This window comes from Enhydra lutris, unplaced genomic scaffold (assembly GCF_002288905.1).
Source record: "Enhydra lutris kenyoni isolate GAN:26980312 unplaced genomic scaffold, ASM228890v2 scaffoldscaffold4, whole genome shotgun sequence".
NCBI classification, from domain to species: Eukaryota; Metazoa; Chordata; class Mammalia; order Carnivora; family Mustelidae; genus Enhydra; species Enhydra lutris.
In genome coordinates, this window is record NW_019154088.1 from 4,234,476 (window position 1) to 4,254,156 (window position 19,681).

A 19,681-nucleotide genomic window follows, 5' to 3' on the forward strand; every position below is an offset into this window, starting at 1 on the left:
AAAGCATTAACACTTATTAGTATAATCACTGAAATCTGAAAAATTAGTCTGAAACACTGAACATAGAAACAGCAGTCACAAGTAAACAAGGAAATGTCCACACAACTATATTCTTTCTAATGGCACTTATCAGTTTTAACTTAGCATTATTTATATGTCTGTTTTTATCACCATCAACTGGTACCTATGAATAAACCTGCATATCTGGGTATGTGCAAAAACCCCATATGCAAGAAATGGAATTTTCAGTAAATTTATTATTTATCCTGAAATTTGATAGTTATAACTTTATTCCCCAAGATCACAATTAATTTGATTTTGATAGTGACACATATGATCCAATAAGGATTTGAGGAAAGAAAAAAGGAAGTCATTAATATTAAATATGATCTAGACCTTCTCCTATAACTGTGTGTACATTCTAATCTAAGGAAATAAAAAATTCAAGTCTGTGTTTAGTCTCACCCAAAGACACACATGAAATAACAACCACATTTTGCTAAATTAACCCTTTTTTAGGAGCTCAATAGATACTACCTTATTTTACCTCATAATAATGACATTAGGTGAAAGATCTCCTAGCTTATACATAAAAACTTTAAAATTAAAAAAAACTACATGTATGATAAGTTAATGCATAGTAAATTAAACATATTTTCTAAGCAGGAAAGGGGATTTTTAGTTACCATTTTATGTCCATATTAAAGCTACATTGTCTTAAACTGCATTTTCCACTTATGTAATACATATACACGTAAGTTTCTGAATGAGATTAGGTACTTACAGGCTGTAAGCCCATCCACATTGGGAGGGAGATAAGCTGCTGTACTTGACTCCTTATCAAGTCTACTTCCTGTTTAAGGCACAAAGAAAAATTTATAAGCACACCAGTATTTTAATTTAAATCTTTACATAAGGAATAACTACACCTTTTTAAAGTCCTGGGGTGAAAATATACCACCAATACTTTCAAATTAATGATATTTTAATATTTCATATTAAGGGCTCAAAGTGCTGGTTAGTGTTCCACTGTTCCAAGAAGGCTGTGATGGATCTTGTGGAGAAAATACCTGTGGTAAATAAGGTTTGTTTAGACTTCAGTTATAGTGCTGTTGGCCATGACTTCAAGGTTAATAAATCAACAACGTGTTATTACATAAGGTGTCTTTAAACAGAAACACATAAAACAAGTTTATGTATTGATCAACTGATGAAAATGCTGTGATCACAGGCTTATAGGGACCTAACCCTGTATTCTCCCTAGGAACAATGGTTCAGTTTCAGCCAATTCAGTGTTTTTAGCTACTTCACAGACCTAACTACCTCAAGTAATGAGAACTGATAGCATATTGAAAAAAAGGGAAGTTTTTTTTTTTTTTAAAGATTTTATTTATTTGACACAAAGAGAGAGAGATCACAAGTAGGCAGAGAGGCAGGCAGAGAGAGCGAGGGAAGCAGACTCCCCGCTGAGTGGAGAGCCCAATGTGGGGCTCCATCCCAGGACTCTAAGACCATGACCTGAGCCAAAGGCAGAGGCTTAACCCATTGAGCCACCCAGGTGCCCCAAAATGAAGTATTTTAATAATAAACTAGCTTCTAAGTTAACCAAACCTAGCACCAAACTACTAATTCTAAATAAAAATCTTTTTTTAAAAGATTTTTTAAAAATAAAAATCCTTTTTTTATTCTATTTCTGATAAAGTGTCCTGTCTATATTTACATTTGCATTGTGTAGTTCAGTAAATGTTAAGATGGTAATAGTGGCATCTACTGGGGGCTTCACAAATCTTTTTTTTTTTTAAGATTATTTTTTGTAAAGGCATTTTTAAAAAAATGCCTTTACAAGATTCATGTGAGGTAGTACCTACAACAAGTAATAACCATCCATCTATCAACATCCAGTCTTAAGAAAGAACCCCCAGCTTTGGGGTCTGGCATGGGTTGAAAGCACAATCAGTTCAGAAGCACATATTTTTAAATAAATAGGTACAGACCTTCACTTAACCACAGTAGAGAAGTGCAAAAGAAATATTAATTACTGTAAATATTTAATTCTTTCGAAGATACTCTTATGAGGGATGAAAATATGTCATACACACCCAAGAGATCATCCACAACTGCCCCTAACTGGTCAACTCAAAACAAAACTCTCCTGCTGACCTGGGAGCTTGTGCACGAAGCATGTCTGAAAAGTAATAAAGCTATTTTCTGTGTGCAACTGTGGCACAGATCTCATTACTCAAAGTTCGTACTGGCTAGATTCTTTGCTGTTCTACCTTTGGAGAATTTCAGTTCTAATTACCACTTTTCTTAAGAGTCAAGACAGAAAAAAGGAGATCCAGTCCAAATCTATTTTAAAAGTGAATGGCTCTTCTAAAATGTTTTTACTAAGAAGTGGCCGAAATGAAGCTTTGGCATTATCCTTCATCCCTGCTACCATGGATGAAGAGTTGGCTATACAAGTAATTTAATTTATGTTCAACTTAAAAAACAAGAAAATGTGAACGTTTTCCCAAAAGATAAAGTAAAATTACCAAACTATTGAAGCAATGGTCAAGAAAAAGCAGTAAGACCGTCTGTTCATGGAGTGAAAATTCACCATCAGTTTCAGCTAATGCTGCTTTCAAGATACACTTAAAAAAAAATGGGAAGTGGTCTGGCTTCTTCTTAAAAGTCTGAAAAGAGAAAGAATAAAAATTTATTTTGATATGGCTTGCTCTCCACTTTTTCTCCCTTAAATAAACATCAGTAGACTATTTAGGAGTCTAGTAAAAACACCATAAAATTACAAAAAAGATTATTTGCTTAATTATAATTAATGGTAACAAATCAAATATAGGTTTCTGGCAAGATCATGAAAGAGTTGCAGCAACCTTTACCTAATAAAATGTTTTATGCGTGTGTTTAAAAAAAATATATATATATATATATATATATATATTTTTTTTTTTTTTTAGTAATCCCTATGCTGAACATGGGGTCTTGAACTCATGACCTCAAGATCTAGTTTCATGCTCTACTGACTAAGCCAGCCAGGTGTCCCTAAAATAATGGTTTACTTCCTTTATTTTTTTCTTCTGTGGATTATGCTCACATTTAGCCTAGTGTTTGTTTTCTAAGGATCTTAATAAACATTTTAATTCTTCTAACATAAGCAAAAAAAAATCTTTAGCAAAAATTATTTTCCCACTAACTAATCTCAAAGACAGCCTCTCCTGTGTTGTATTAGCTCTTTACTCTTAATATGTAAGTAATATACAAAAAGTAGACAATGTAAATATATTCAAGCTTCCCTCTGATCTACCTCCCCATCAAGTTACTTCCATATCTCTTCTTTCAGAGAAGTGCTCCAAATGTGTGGTCTACATTAGTTGTTTTCATTTACTTCTCTAAAATAGGCTTCCACCTCAAGGATGACCCTGAGGGTATTAGGGCTATCAAGTCCAAGGGACTCTTCCAACCCCACACTCCTTTTAAAATGCTGAGGGCTGATCTTCTGTTGTATACATGTTGATATTTTACGGTTCTAACCTCATTCTTCTTTTCCCCTTCCCTTGACTTCAAAAACATATGCTAATGATTCCAAATATATATCCTCAGTAGATTACTCTCATTAACTCTACATTCCAGGATTCCTCTGTCTACTAGACAATTTCATCTAGATATTCAAAAGGCAATTTAAACTCAGTAAGTCCAAAAATCAATTCAACAGTTTTTGTACCCTCCTTGGTACTTCTCAACCCTCTATTATTATTACCTATCACAGTAATGGCAGTATCATCTATTACACTCAGTTGCCCAAGACTGGAAACTTACTGGAAATAACACCTTTCCCTAATATTAATTATTCAATTATGAAATCCTGTCGATTCTACTTTTTTTAAAAAAGATTTTATTTATTTGAGAGAGAGTGAGAGAGAAGATGAGAGGGGAGAAGGTCAAAGGGAGAAGCAGACTCCCCATGGAGCTGGGAGCCTGATACGGGACTCCATCCTGGACTCTGGGATCATGACCTGAGCCAAAGACAGTTGCTTAACCAAATAAGCCACCCAGGAGCCCTCAATTCTACTTTCTAAATCTTAGTATATCCTCTTCTCTTCATCTGTATTCCTCTACTTCAAGTCCTAATCACCAACATGAAAACTGATCAGGTCATTCTTTAGCTCAAAAAATCTTGCCTCTCCCTTCCTAAAATAGCTTGAAGCAACTTCAAGAAATCTGCAGGATCTTTCGATAATACACAAGGCCCATAGTTTATTCTGGGCTCTAATCTCCCCAAAGATGGCTCTTCTTAATGAATATCCAAGAGAAGTACCCATGGTTTTATCTTAAGGAGTTTAATACTTCCTTAATTTAGAGACCATTGCCACAAAAAGATGGCAAGTACCCATGCCTTTTCTTCATTTAAAAAAGTTGATGACCTGATCATTTTATGGCAGCCAAACAGAACCTAGATTTTGGACCACGACTGACCAAGCCTCTATTACACTAGCACAAAAAGAAAATGTCAGTCTACTAGAAATTTCAAAAAGGGAAAGCAGATCCTAAATTGGGGATAAAGAGAAAAGTGAAATTATAATATGAACATATGTCTTAACTTTGGAAATGTATAGAAAACAAATATATACTCCCTGTTGTGAAAAAGGACACTGAAAAATATGATCTCATTTGAGCACAATTTGTGCTAATTACTATAAACTTCATTTTGATCTAATGAAAAGTCTTTATAATCCGTGTCATTCTTCATTTCAAGCCCAAAATAGAAAAATAATTTCACTTTCATAATGTTTTGGTTCATAGTAAATTAGTTTGAACAAAGTATTGAAACCAAAAAAGAATAGTATTCTTCATATATCCACTTTTTTCTCAACACTTAATTTTGGGGCAAAGTTCCATTCTAAAAGCATCATTTATTATCAGTCAAAAGTTCTACTTTTTAATGGCTTAAACACAGTATGAAAGCTCTGAAGTAATTTAAATCTGTTACCTCCCATGCAGGGACATTTTCTCTGAATTTCTCATTCACCATACAGCAGATTGACATTAAATAGGCCTTGCTGGACACCTCTGGAGAATAATTCATCCAGAGGTAATTTTCAAGATACTGGCTGTGAAGAGTGAAAAAGCACAGAATACTTCATTAGTTACCACCACTCACCATAATATGTCACTCACCGGGAAAAGCATATCTACAACTTTCTGAAAACTTCAAAAACTGTATGACTTGGAAATCCATCACAAACTTACCTATAATCTAGGTCATTGCTATCTGCTACCAATTTTTAAAATTTATTAAGGAGTATTGTTCACCACAGTCTTAAAGTAAGAATTTTGGTATCTTGGAGGGAAAACGCCAGTTACCTTGAAAACTGACTTATGTTGAATACCTAGTAAATCAGGTATTAAAATGCTTCTTTTTATTAAGTCTCTTTCTTAGTTTCTGGAAGTTATTTGGCCCTCATATGAGGTAGTATTAATGTCTCAGATACATTTATCTGCTGAAATTGCCCATAATATCATTCTGTTTTTTTATTTCATGAAGAGTTTTAGGTAAGGAATATCCAGTGTTCTGATGGTAATAATTACATGTTAGTAATCTTTGCTGTCTTCCTGCCTTGAAAGTATAAACTCTTATTCTCCAAAGCTACAATTATTATAAATAAATTGCAGTATTTCTGATTTCTACAAGAGAATTAAGCTACCATTCGGGGTACTTATAAACATCATTTACCACACTGGGGTTAAAATACTCTTGAGCACCAATTTTAAAAAAGCAAGGTGTTTTGTTCCCACTTTTAAATCACTCCACATGCATGCTGCAATCATCCACACACATGTGTGCAGGTCTATGAACAAACCCACATAGTTAAGTGGTTTAGATTCTGCTTAACACTGTGATTTTTCTACTTCCTCTTATGCTCCCATCAGTACTTCCATCTTTAGCCATATTTACTTTATTTATAAGAACCTAAGAAACCGGACAAGTGGAATTTTACTTAAAATGATGTTCAATAGGCTCCAAGTAAAGCACTCGAATGCTCTTTCATAAATAAAATGCACAAAGCTTCTTTCATTCCTTTCTTACAAGTTTAAATTCCTTTTTCCCAAATTATATCCTTTAGAACTTCTTTCAGCAAATCTGTTAGTATTAATCTGTTTGAAATTTATTTCATGACAGTTTAGCTGGTTATATAATTCTTCCTGGGTTGTAAATTTTTTCTTGTATTGGTCTCATTCTATTACATTCTCTATTACTACAACAGAGAAATCTACAATTAATCTATGCATCCTTGTTTGAGTAATGTCTTTTTTTTCCTCTAGCAGATAAGATCTTCATTCCGTCTTTGTCAGTCTTCAGTTGTTCTATGGAGTATTACTGTACTACCTGAATCTAAAACTCATGTTTCAACTGTAGAAAATTCTTAACCACCATCTGTTCTAAATTGCTACTTCTCCATTCTCCCTAAATCTCTTCTGAAATTCTTCTTGGACTTTCGGATTTTCACCTCTGTATCTCTAAATTTCCTTTTATATTATTCATCTCTATTTCTCTTTGCTATTATTAATTAATTTTCTATATTCCAGTCCACTAATCCCCTCTTTGGCTAATCCACCACAGGCCTATGCTGTTTTATTGTGCTTTGCTTTATTCAGTTTTGCAGACATTGCATTTTTCACAAATTGAAGGGTTTGTGGCAATGTTGCATTGACCAAGTCTAACAGCACCATTTTTTCCCAATAGTATTTGCTAACTGTGTGTCTGTCACATTTTGATAATAAGAATTATCAAAGAATTTGGCAATAAGAATATTTCAAACTTTCTGATTATTATTATATTTGTTATGGTAATCCATGATTTGTGATCATGCTTACTGAAAGCTCAAATGATGGTTAGCACTTTTTAGCAAGTAGGTATTTTTAAATTAAGGTATATAGATTTTTTTTTAGACATAATTCTGTTGCACACTTAATAGACTACAATATAGTATAAACATAACTTTTATATGCACTAGGAAACCAGAATACACATCTGACTTGCTTTATTGCGGTGGTCTCAAACTGAACCTGCAATATCTCCAATGTGCCTGTATCTAATTTGTCCACTGAGTTTTAAAATTTCAGTAATTTTTATTTCTGTTTTCCCCAAATCTATCCATTTTTAGTATCCTCTTTCATGTTCGCACAATTTCTTGATGATTCAAGTTTTAAACATAATGATTTGACAGTGTATATCAATTATTATTTAAGGTCCTGCGTGGGTAGGATGGGGATATAATTCTCCTGCTATTTCAACTGACCAGCTTACAGCTGATTATTATCCTAACATGCTTTATAATTAGGGACTATGAACTCAATTTTACTAGGGTTCTACAGGAATTTTTCTGCAATGCAATTGGGATACATATCCTTCCAGAGTACCCTTACATTTGTTTCTGCTGGATGCCTCAGAGATATCACTGGCTTGTCAGTTTTTAATACTAATGTTTTATCTTGGGGGTTTTCTGACTACACAGTAAACTCCAAATCCATTCTTAACATTTTCAGATAAGGAAGTGAGGCTACGAAAGCAGATGATCTGCTCAAGATGATATGGGTGGATGGGTGGGGAGATGGGTGAAATAGGTGATGGGGATTTAGAAGTGCCCTTGTCAAGATGAGCACCTACTGATGTATGGAATTGTTAAATCACTATATTGCACCTGAACCTAACATAACGTTGTATGTTAACTATACTAGAATTAAAAAAAAACATGACACAGGTATCCCTATGGTATACAGACAATATAGATCTGACACCATCTTTAACTTCATCAAAGTAAAGTCTTTTAACTCACCTAAATTCCAAGAGCATTATCTTTCTGATGGCAAACCTAAAGTATAAAAATAAATAATAAAAATGTTTAAACAGAAAATATAAATATTTCAGAGTCATTAATACAGATGCATTTTGGAATCTTGTTTTAATATCGACCCACATATCAGAATCATATTTTTATATGCAATGAAGAAAGTTAATTTTGCTTTTATACTTTTTCTTTGTATTTTGTCAGGGTAGTTTATTTTTTAGAAACTAAGAAAAGTTACTTAATAGGAGAGATGAAACCTTACCCTACCCGTATTAACAAACACAATTAGAACCATGACATACAATAAGGCAAATAATTTTAATGAAAACACAAATGTTCATCACTATCCATATTATTGGATCACAATTGCCAATAAGTAGCCTATATTAATTTCTTAAGCAATGACAAACATCCTTTTATCAATATTCAAAAGGAAACATTCTGAAGTCATGCCCTCCTGAAAGTACATGGGACACATGTATCTCCATCACAGGAATCAGACTTTTCACAGCTTTTGTAAGTCTTGACCTTAAGTCTACAATATGACAAAATTGTGAAAGGAGTATTAGATATCTCTATTTACTAGACTGTCTTTTTAAAATAAAAATACTTTGTTTTATAAGAATAAATAATGCTGGGGGCGCCTGGGTGGCTCAGTGGGTTAAGCCGCTGCCTTTGGCTCAGGTCATGATCTCAGGGTCCTGGGATAGAGCCCCGCATCGGGCTCTCTGCTCAGCAGGAAGCCTGCTTCCCTTCCTCTCTCTCTGCCTGCCTCTCTGCCTACTTGTGATCTCTCTCTGTCAAATAAGTAAATAAAATCTTAAAAAAAAAAAAAAGAATAAATAATGCTGTAGTTACAAGGTATCTCTCCAAAGGCAGATTCAAATGTCCACTAATTCGGTTTTACCATTTTGCATATTGGAAATAAAGTAGTCAGAGTAGAACACTGCCACTAGATAATAGCCTTCAGCTTTGAAAATTAAATGTGTAGGCATTATGAATCTATAATACCCCAAGAGACGATTATCCTGTTAAAATACTACTCCACTGATTTCTGATCTCTTACATAGTTTCACTAAGCAAACAATGTCACAGAACTTTACTGAGAATAAAATGAAAGTTTTTACTGTGCAAAAGCACAAAGATATAACACTGAGAAAGTACTGGCTTCTACAGCCAGCCAGACCATGGAGTGGATATAACATCTTGTGTGTCAGACACACTAGGTCTCCAGCTGCGGACATGACGGTGAACAGAATTCACTCAGTGTCCACTATGCACTCATCTGCATGCTTAATTTTTTCAGTCACAGAAAGGACCTCTTGATGAAAGAAAGAAAAAATACCAGCTCATAAGATAGAAGACAGTATTCTAAGGGTGCCTGCATGACTCAGTTGGTTGAGCCTCTGACTCTTGGTTTTGGTTCAGGTCATGATCTTGGGGTCGTGGGATCAAGCCTCTGCACTATATGTGTGGAGCCTGCTTAAGATCTTTCTCCATCTCCCTCTGCCCTACCCCTGCCCCCTTGCTTTCTCTCTCCCTTAAAAAAAAGGGGGGGTATTATTATTATTAATTAATTTTTAAAAAGAAGAGAAGAAGATCATATTTTGGTCATGACTCAGAACTACCTTCACAACATCTTTTAAACATTCTGGGACCCAGTTTCCTCATATTCAAAAGTGGCAAAGTAGCCAATTTACTTCCGAATGACTGGACAAGAGAAAAATAAGTCATGATATGTCAAGATAAAGCAAAAACACTCAATTTTACCTCTAGCATTCTTGGTGGTATTCATTAAATTTGGAGTTTTATTCTGCCAATAAGCCTTGCTGCTCTAATTGCCACTGCTGGTTCTCTTGGGAAATAACTGTGTGAACACGTGAGGTCTGGAGTTGTGGCAGCCCTCTTGCAACCACATAGGGAAAGCACCCCCCTCCCTAAAAAAATTGTGAAAAGGTTGACAAAGGCTCTCACATTAACTTCTGAACTACCCATATCCAGATTTGTTGTAAAGTAGATGATTAAAAAAACAAATAATAATAGTGAACAAAAGAAGCCAGCCACAAAAGAGTATATCACATGATTCTATTTAAAGTTTAAAAACAAGCAAAACTATAGTGTTCATGTTTCCATATTTACATCTCAAAGTTAGTTAAAGCAAAAGGCCATGCAAGGGCTTCTGGGATGCTAACAAATACTGGCTTTTATTATCTTGATGGTTATAAATGATAATAATCTAGAAGGCTAAACACTTCTGTTTTATGCCCTTTTCTGTATTATGTTTCATAGCAAAGGGGTTCAAACATTTTTTTTTAAGTTTTTAAAATTTATTTAAGTAACCTCTACGTGCCATGTGGGTCTCAAACTTATGACCATGAGGTCAAGAGTTTACATGCTCTTCTGGTAAGCCAGCCAGGCACCCTGGGGTTTAAACATTTTAAATTAAAACAAATATAAACATTTGCAAAAGTAAACTACACTACAACTCACTTTTTTTCTGCATAAAAACCACTTAGATGGATTCATAACAGAATTAATTGTCATACCAAAGTGTGCTGTTTAAGGGAGTTCTAAAAGGAAACAGACCCTGCACTACTTAAGAATGGAGTATTGGATAAGAGTCAAAGAACGAGGATTTAATACCCAGCTCTTCCTCTAACTACTGGGAAACATTTTGGGTTAACTACTACTTAACCCCTCTGTACTGCAGTTTCCTCATCAATAAAACAAGGATAATTCTGTGACTATCACACGTTGTTGTGAGGAAAAATGAGCTACTATACATGCAAGGTGCTTAGAACAGAATCTGGTACACAGTAAGCACTTAACAAATAACAATTATGATTTTTTTTTAAGATTTTTTTATTTATTTATTTGACAGAGAGAGATCACAAGTAGACGGAGAGGCAGGCAGAGAGAGAGAGAGAGAGAGAGAGAGAGAGAAGCAGGCTCCCTGCTGAGCAGAGAGCACGATGCAGGACTCGATCCCAGGGACCTGAGATCATGACCTGAGCCGAAGGCAGTGGCTTAACCCACTGAGCCACCCAGGCGCCCCCAATTATGATATTTTTAATACATTAAAATTAAACAGATAAAAATATTAAGATATGTTTGCCAAATCTGAAAATGTAAGGATACGAAATATCCTTTTCGTATTTCATATTTCGTATTTTGAATCAATTGTGTAATAGACCACACATTCATGCGTGACTGAGCGAGATGGTATTTTACCACTTTTGAGATCCTAGAAGTTATTCTTACCATAAGAATATTAAGAACTGATTGATTTATTTCCCAGATTCCTCCTACAGAAATAGTGTTGACATGCAAAAAATGTGTATTATAAGAACATTAATGTATAATATTAAGAGTACCTTATAGCTTTAAACTGTCTATTTTGATAGCCTACAAACAAGTTAATAAATCTTATATTGTCATTCTCCAATAATGAAGATATTACCAGCACAGAACTCAGCAAAACAGCTTCCTCAGGCACGAGTCTAAAAAACGGTCATTTAAAAATGTAAATATACATTATTTACCTCAGGGAACGGGAATTCAAGAGTACACTTATGAAAACATATATACACATTACTGTTTATGTATTATAGAAGTACACTTAACTTTCTGAACTTTGCGATCTGAGGGCAAAATGTAATCAGTTTACTTTAAGTATTCAAATGTATACAAGGTGAGAAAATGACTCATAAGAGGGCCATGATAAATCTTAGTGAGCCTGGCCAACAAGAGTTACTTCTTTTAGCAACTAAAAATAATGTAGCCAAGTATATAATTTAAAAACACTGGCAGCTTTTGGTTATTCGTCACATAAAAATTATCTTTAAGGAAGAAATATTAATCACTAAGGTTTTGAATGAAACAAACAAGCAAACAAAACCACAAGCAATTACTTTCCACTGGAGTAAAGCCACTCTGAAGAGACAGAAAACTAGTTGAGAAGGTTCAAGATGATTTTCAGATTGGTATATCCTTAATATGTAAGAAAAAAGAATCCTAGAATTTATCTACCCATTTATTTTTTATTAGATAATCTCATCCATACCCATTCCCAGACCAAGTCATAAGTTATATATCTGCTCAAATGTTGTATCTTTAAAGGATTTCCCCGATCATTCAATCTAAAATGGTCCTTGTAACTACCCTAAACACATTTAAATTTATACTACTACCTGAGACATTATATACCTGTATATTTTCTGTCTGGACTAGAACTAGAACATAAGCTCAGTGAGTAGAGACTTTATCTGCCATGTTCACTGTTGTATTTTTTGAGCTCTGTACTGAGATACCCAACTGTTTATTCTACATCTCCATCTGCATGGCTCTTTACTACTTAGAATTCAACATTTCTAAAAGTGGACTAATGATCTATGTCCAACTCCATCCCTAACAACAACAGGAGAAATCAGTAATGGAATCCACTAAATAACCTAAGCCAAAAACTTAGAGAAGTCACCTTTGATTCTCCCCTTTCCCTCATCCACCACATCCAACCACCAACCATCTTGTCACTTCTATCTCAGATTGGCACACCTCTTTATCTCAATCTTCCAAGCTAATTCAAGCCATCATTATCTGGAACGTAATTACTACAATACTCACCTAATTTCTTGCTTCTTATACCCTCAAATTCTTTTTTTTAAATATCACCATCTTAACCAAGTTAAGCTTACATGCTTAACTTCCCATTATTCTTTAGATAAGAAACAAAATCCTTAACATGACCTTTGGTCCTGCTTCCTTTTATATGCTCACAAATCAATCATTAAAGCAAAAACAACTAGCTTCTCATTTTGATGCTACCATGGATTTGCCTTCATAATATTTAGTAAAATTAACCTTCTAGGACTCAAACACATGAAAAATAACAAATCTGAGATTTTGTAAGTTTTTTTAGTCATAACCTAAATGTTTCCATTTTATATGAAAACACTTAGTCAATTATTCTTCTAAAACACTCACTGGGCATTTATGTCTACAGCTGCAGATTCAGAAACATACCCAAAATACATTAAAAAAAAAAAAAAGATGAGATGGAATGATGTGTACAGTATAAGCTTTCTGTATTAAAAAAAAAATATGTAGATAAATAAATCAATGGTTAAGGGACAGGGAAGATTTCGTGAAACTTACCCCCTTCTTTTCTATTATTTATTTTTATTATTTTACATATATTCTATATATTGCAGCAGCTAGATATAAAAGTTTTTCTGTCCACCATCTCCCCAATGACCAAATCAAAAAGAAAGAAAAAAGTTCCTAGTTATGATCACATTTAGTTTAGAAGTGCAAAAGAGATCCAACTTGGTCCCACCTAACCTCTATGTATGAAAATTAAACTCATTCTTACCTCGATTTGACAATCTCTTTTTCATATATATCTTCAATGACCTGTTATCAAAAATATAAAAATGTTTAATATCTCAAACAGCATTTTTTTAGATCCCAAGTCGATAGTTTCCAGTTACTGAGATTATATAAAATAAGCTGGCTTAGGATAGTTATAAAATATTACCGAAATAACTACTTAGATTTTTTTATAATCTCATCACAGTCCTCAAAATGTAAAATAATAGAAAGCAAAGTAGTAGAAGATAAATAATAAAATATATATATATGAAAAGAGTCCTAGAAACAATCACTAAAATCATGTATTCAAGGTGGCTCTGTCATGCAGCGGATAGAGCACTGGACTTTTTTTTTTTTTTTTTAAAGATTTTATTTATTTATTTGACAGAGATCACAAGTAGGCAGAGAGGCAGGCAGAGAGAAGGGGAAGCAGGCTCACCGCAGAGCAGGGAATGCTTTTGTTGAATTAGTCCTTAAAAATGAGATAAAAAGAACATACCTATACAAAAAGAATGTTGTAACCCCAAAATACTTACCTTTATATCAAAAGGTGATTTTTTCTTGATATGAGGAGCCCAATATTTACATGCTAACTGCAAAAATAAATAGTATAAATAATAAGTCACAGGTTCATACCATTGTTGAGCTAGAAGATTGGGTTCATACAGTAACAAGCTATTTCTTAACAGGGCACTACAGGCATTGGGAGGACAGAGTAATCCCACCTCCTAAGAGGACTATACAGGCATGCAGGCCAGTTAGCATCCTTGGCCCCAATCCACTAAACCAGTAATGCCCTGTACTGCACCCTGCTCTTGTGATTTACAAAAACAAAACAAACTTTTCTAACCACACCAAGACGAACAGTAGGACCCAGTTAATAACCACAGTCAAACATCTTCAGCATAGAGACAATAAAACCCAGAAACTGCCTAGAAAGAACACCCTAGAACCTAGAGTTAAGTGAGCTCCCCAAGATTACAATTAGTTGAGTTGAGCTAGTATTGAAAAACAGATTCAAAATCTTCAGGAATGTTTACTTGTAAAACAATAATTTTAAGTGATTAGTGGACACCCAGACATACATAACAAAACCTAAAAAGTTTTTAATCTATAAGCAGGTTATTACAGAGAACAAAAGAACTGATATACTTCAGCAGATTATATATATATATACATATATGTGTATATATATATATATATATATATATATATATATATACACAATATTTCCAGATCTTTAGATGGGTTGTATATTATTATATAATATCAAGAAAAAACTTGGTCTTATTAATATGCATTTTTTTAAAAAAGAAACTAAACTGCAATCTCTTGAAAAACAGAAAACTCTGGTAAGCACAAAGACTCAACACATTTATAAGAAAGTGTTATCTACACAGTATCTGGTATACTAGAGGAACTCAAATAATAGCCAATGGATTGACATATGTAGGTATATACTCACAGGTGCATGGCTGAATGAAAATCTGCAATGTTACCTCTTCTATGAGGCTTTCCTCAACCCTACCTGATGGTGATAATTGCTTCTTCCTTCTCTTCATTTCATAAAGAACTCTACTATAGTCTTATCTTTCTGTATTATTAATCATTTGATTGCTTATCTATCTTCCTGTCTGCCTAAGTGGAACACTAAAGAGATGGGACTCCTATCTTCTTTGCTTCTATAGCTAAGTACCTATCCCAGTAAGTACACCCAAAGGGCCTCCCAAGCAGTGAGGACACTGACCCTGAGGAAGTCTCTCCAAACCCGTATAGTAACGGCCCACTTATGTGACACCTTCCTGAACTATCAATTACCCTCCAACCCAACAGAAAACACTTCTACCCTCAATTATCTTATGGTATTCTCATTCCTCATTCCACTGCCTATGGGCATCACACAAACTACTTTTACTCACCTCACACCATTAAGAGAACTGAATCTGATCAGTTTTCATGGATTTAGGGTCTTCCAAACACATATGTAAATCCTATCTTCTGATCAAAACTGCTTATTGTAAATATCTGATCCAGCTTTTCCTTGGGGTCGAACCTGTGACCTCGCAGACACTACTACCTTCAGGAATATATTGCCTTCCCCCATACTCTCCAGTCTCATGCAAAACAGAAACTCTTTCCATTTCCCACTTAACACAGCTATGACAGCATAGATTGTTCAAAATAAATTTTACTGTAAGACAAAAAGGACATAAAATACAGCAGCATAAAAAACCGAATTCACAAAGTTCAGATCTCTGATCTCTTTAAAACTAAATTTTAAGCTCTGCAACTTACTCATTTAATAATAATTTAAAAATACCTTCTCTGGTCAGGTACTCAGAAATGAAGAAGAAGGAGGAAGGAGAAATGGGAGGAGAAAGAGAAGAAGAAAAAGAATAAACCACCACCTAAATCCAAGATACCCCCTCCAGCTAGAAAACCCATTTCCTCATGTCCCTATTTATGTTTTAAAGTCCATCTAAAATGGCACTTTCTCAATGGGGAGAAGATTCTTTCTTGACAGCCTTTTCTTAGACAAAACTTTTCATTTAAAACTGTGTTCTCAAAGCATTTCCCTCACATCTCTATTCTGGCATTTATCGACTGAACTATGATGAGTCTCTTAAAGTCTCCCAGAAACTGAACTCCCTAAATACAAGGATCACATTTTATTTATCTTTGCAGCCTATAATAGCCCAAAACAGTATCTAGCAGATATTAGGCATTCATGTTTGCTATCGTGGCCCAATACTGCTGAGAATGTTCATCCCTACTTCTACATTTTAATGCTCTGGTATGTTTACCCATTAATTCACTCACTCTTTTAACAAATACTCATCACCCAATGTGCACCTAGTACAATGCTAGGCACTGGGAGTACATGAGGAATAAATCAGACACGGTTCCTAGCCTCAGCTCTCTCAATCTAATGCAGGATACAATAAAAGTTCTATGTTCACAAATAACATTCCCTGGGACATATCAGTCAATCCTACAGTTTTAAATACCATCTTGGGTCAAAAAATACTAAATTTATATTCAAACCCACAGCTTGCTCAGGTACTCTCGACTCACATATTCAACGGCCTCCTCAATATTTTCAACTGAATGTTTACTAGGCATCTCACATTTAACAAGTCCCAAAGAGAGCTCTTGATATTCCCCCACTAAACCCTCTCCTTTTCTATCTCAGTAAATGTCCATACCATTCACCTAGTTGTTCAAGCTATGCCCGATTCGCCTTTTCCTCCATCCTTCCACAATCAATCATCATCAGGTCCTGCTGCCTCTAGCCTCAGTATGTATCAGTTACCCTAATCTTTATTTTTTTATTATTTTTTAATATATGTTTAAGTCTTTATTTATTTGAGAGAGAGAGTGAGCATGAGAAGGGGAAGGGTGGGAGGGAGAAGCAGACTCCCTGCCGAGCAGGGAGCCTGATACAGGACTCCATCCCAGGACTCCAGGATCACGACCTGAGCTGAAGGCAGCTGCTTAACCAACTGAGCCACTGAGGCACCCTACCCTAATCTTTAATAGTAGAGACCACCATCATCTCTTACCTGGAGTCACTGGTAACCCTACTGCTACTTTTGCTCTTTCATTCCCACCCAGTTTCCACCCATTAGCCAGAAGATCCTTTCTAAAATATTCCCTGGATTGCAATTAAAATCTACTGTACTGAAAATGAAATCCAAACTTCTTATCTCACCCTCCAAAACTATATACGATATGATGTCTACATACTACCTGTCCTCATCTCACCCCATTCTCCCTCTTGTGTTTCTATCCTGGCGTTTTTTATATTCACACCATAAAGCATTTGCACTTGCTATTCCCTGCATTGTTTCCCTGCTCTCCCCCAAACTGGCATTTCTTCGCATTCAGGTCTTAGTTCAAATGTCACTTCAGAGAGAACTTTCCTGACTGCCTTTCATACACCCCACCCTAGTCAGTGTCATAACACCCTGCTTCATTTTCCTGATACCACTTATCCCTATTTGAAACTGTACTGTTAATTTGTCTGACTCATCTCTAAAATCTGAGCTCCTTGAGCGAATGAAATTAATAAACGGCTTTAACCATAAAAATACAGGTACATGGGAAAAGGGAGATCTAATCTAGTTTAAGTTGTAAGGAAAGCTTCTCCCAAGTAATGTAGATGGATGACAATGAATTAACCGCATAAAGTGGGAGAAAATGAGGATTCTGAGCAGAAGGAACAATGTTGAAAGACCAGGAGGTTAAAGAAAGCATGACGAATTTAAGTAAATGCGGGTCAGTATGGCTAAAGCAGAGTAAGAAAGAGAGGAAAGTGGATATAAGCACAGGCCAGATTACACAGTATTTTGAAAGATCCTGGTCATTACCCTAAGAGAAATCAGAACTCTATAGATTTTAAAAAGGTAAGTGATATGACCGGATTTGCATTTGTGTAAAATCACTGGCAGCAATATGAAGAATGGGCTGGGGGAAAGCCACGAACCACAGGTTAGGGTGTGTAGGCCCACAGAATAAACAAGGGCAACGTAGCTTAGGGTACAGAGAAGCAGACAAACTTGAAAGATATTTATAAAGTAAACATATAGTGGTTAAGGGAAAGGGGGGTTCAGAGTGACCCTGAGGCTTCTGCATTGGCACATCTGAGACAGACCAGAGAAGAAAGACGAAGATGGGATAACTTGGGCAGGGAACTACTTGCACTTTTTTTTTTTTTTTTTAATTTGACAGAGAGAAATCACAAGTAGGCAGAGAGGCAGGCAGAGAGAGAGGAGGAAGCAGGCTCCCTGCTGAGCAGAAAGCCCGATGTGAGGCTTGAACCCAGGACCCGGGATCATGACCTGAGCCGAAGGCAGCGGCCCAACCCACTGAGCCACCCAGGCGCCCCACTACTTGCACTCTTAACCAACACCCAAAGCAGCGAAATAAGGATTAGGAATGTTGTTGAGGGCTAGGACTGCTTCCTTTTTCACAGCCCACCGCGGTTCACGATGCAACACAGTAAACGGGTTCTAAATGAATGCTTTCGGATCACGCCATTGCTCTCTTCATAGATGCATCTACTTGGAGCAGGTGTCTTGGCCGACTCTCGTCACTCCACTCAAAAGCCTAGTTACTCGAAGGCTAAGAAAAGCTCTACTCCTTCCTCTCTGTTCGGCATCATCTCGGCTACGAAACCCTGACAGTCTCAGATAGGCTGGGGTGCTTTCTTCTGTGAATCTACCGCTTCTGCGACAGACTCCAGTACAGAAAAGCTCGCTTAGTATATTTCTCTTTATTTCTCTATCTTCCCTGGAACCTGTACTCCGTAGGGCAAGGCGGCTCTTTCCCTGTGGTATCCCCAGCGCCCAACACAGTGGCCGACACAGAGCAGATACTCAGTTCGAAAACTTGAGTGAATGAATTGACGAATGAATGCTTCCTAGGTGCTCCCAGTCCCACGGAAAATCCCAGACCCAGGCCTCGGGAGCCTTGACATCTCCTCCTTTCACACACACCAGACTCGGCCAAGCGCACCTGGGTTACGAACTCCGCGTTGATCTGGGACACCGTAGGAGCCACGATTTTCTTGGGCTGAGCAGGGGCCGCCATGGCAGCACTCTCACTCCGCTCCAGTGGAAAGGAAAGGTCCGCTCGGAGCAGTGGTGAACCCGATGCACTTCCCCTAACAGGTAGCTGTGGCTGCCCAACTCCGCGAACCAGTAGCCCAGCCGCCAAAATAACCTCACTGTTCACAGTCTCAAAGGAGCGCGTACTGCAGCCCGTACATTTCCCCGGAAGCGGAACGGAATAGGGCCGGAAGTTCATGCAGGCGTTGGGTCTGAGCTAGAGAATGCAAGGGCTTCGGCCTCCTCCTCGTGCTCCCCCTAGCGGGAAGATGGGAGAACGCACCCGATAGCGCAGATAGAGTCTCAGCGCCTGGGCAGGTAGGTGGTGTTGGGCGAGGGTTCTCCTGGTAGAGTTGCCGGCGTCGGGGAGACTTGGCAGTTCTCTCAAACCTAAAAAAAGCGGTAGTGAAAAAAACATAGGCTGGGTATGAGGGGCTTGGTTTTAAATGTTTTTAAAAGATTCATGAAGGTATAGGTTGACATACAATGAACTGCATGCACATATTTGGAGTGTAAAATTTGATCTGTTTTCAGTCCTACATCCGTGAAACCATCACCCAAATCAGGATGTTAAGCATATTCAACACCCCGAAAAGTTTCCTCATGCTTTTTGCAATACATCCCTATTGCCATACTAGGGGAAAAGGGCTACTAGGTAAAAAGGGGCTGACGGGTTAGTGAGTGAAGAGGCAATGGAGAAAGTAGGTGTAAAATGGATTTTCAATATAAAAAACAGAAAGATACAACAGTAACCAGAATAACAGGTAAAACTCAAGTTTTTTGTCCCAACTGTTATCTGTTTTTACGCAAGGTGTAGTGGATTTTTTTTTTTTTGGCCTGTCCTCCCTTCTTTCC

The 19,681-nt window shown here is 36.4% G+C and overlaps 1 protein-coding gene across 2 annotated transcripts in view; it reads right to left on the reverse strand.

The window, feature by feature from the left end:
* The window catches only part of LOC111161105 (aquarius intron-binding spliceosomal factor), a 92,098-nt gene extending 73,121 nt beyond the window's left edge, over nucleotides 1-18,977 (reverse strand). The window contains exons 1-7 of one of the 2 annotated variants that reach the window (XM_022524593.1): nucleotides 18,735-18,977; nucleotides 13,754-13,810; nucleotides 13,219-13,259; nucleotides 7,836-7,871; nucleotides 4,988-5,108; nucleotides 2,535-2,675; nucleotides 785-853 (exon numbers count right to left, since the gene is read on the reverse strand). In XM_022524593.1, coding sequence (XP_022380301.1) covers nucleotides 785-853; nucleotides 2,535-2,675; nucleotides 4,988-5,108; nucleotides 7,836-7,871; nucleotides 13,219-13,259; nucleotides 13,754-13,810; nucleotides 18,735-18,809 — 540 coding nt within the window. In that variant the 5' untranslated portion in view covers nucleotides 18,810-18,977. Of the gene's footprint in view, nucleotides 1-784; nucleotides 854-2,534; nucleotides 2,676-4,987; nucleotides 5,109-7,835; nucleotides 7,872-11,307; nucleotides 11,327-13,218; nucleotides 13,260-13,753; nucleotides 13,811-18,734 lie in introns of those variants that run through there. The other variant, XM_022524601.1, reaches the window with a different exon arrangement.
* Nucleotides 18,978-19,681: the final 704 nt, after the last annotated feature.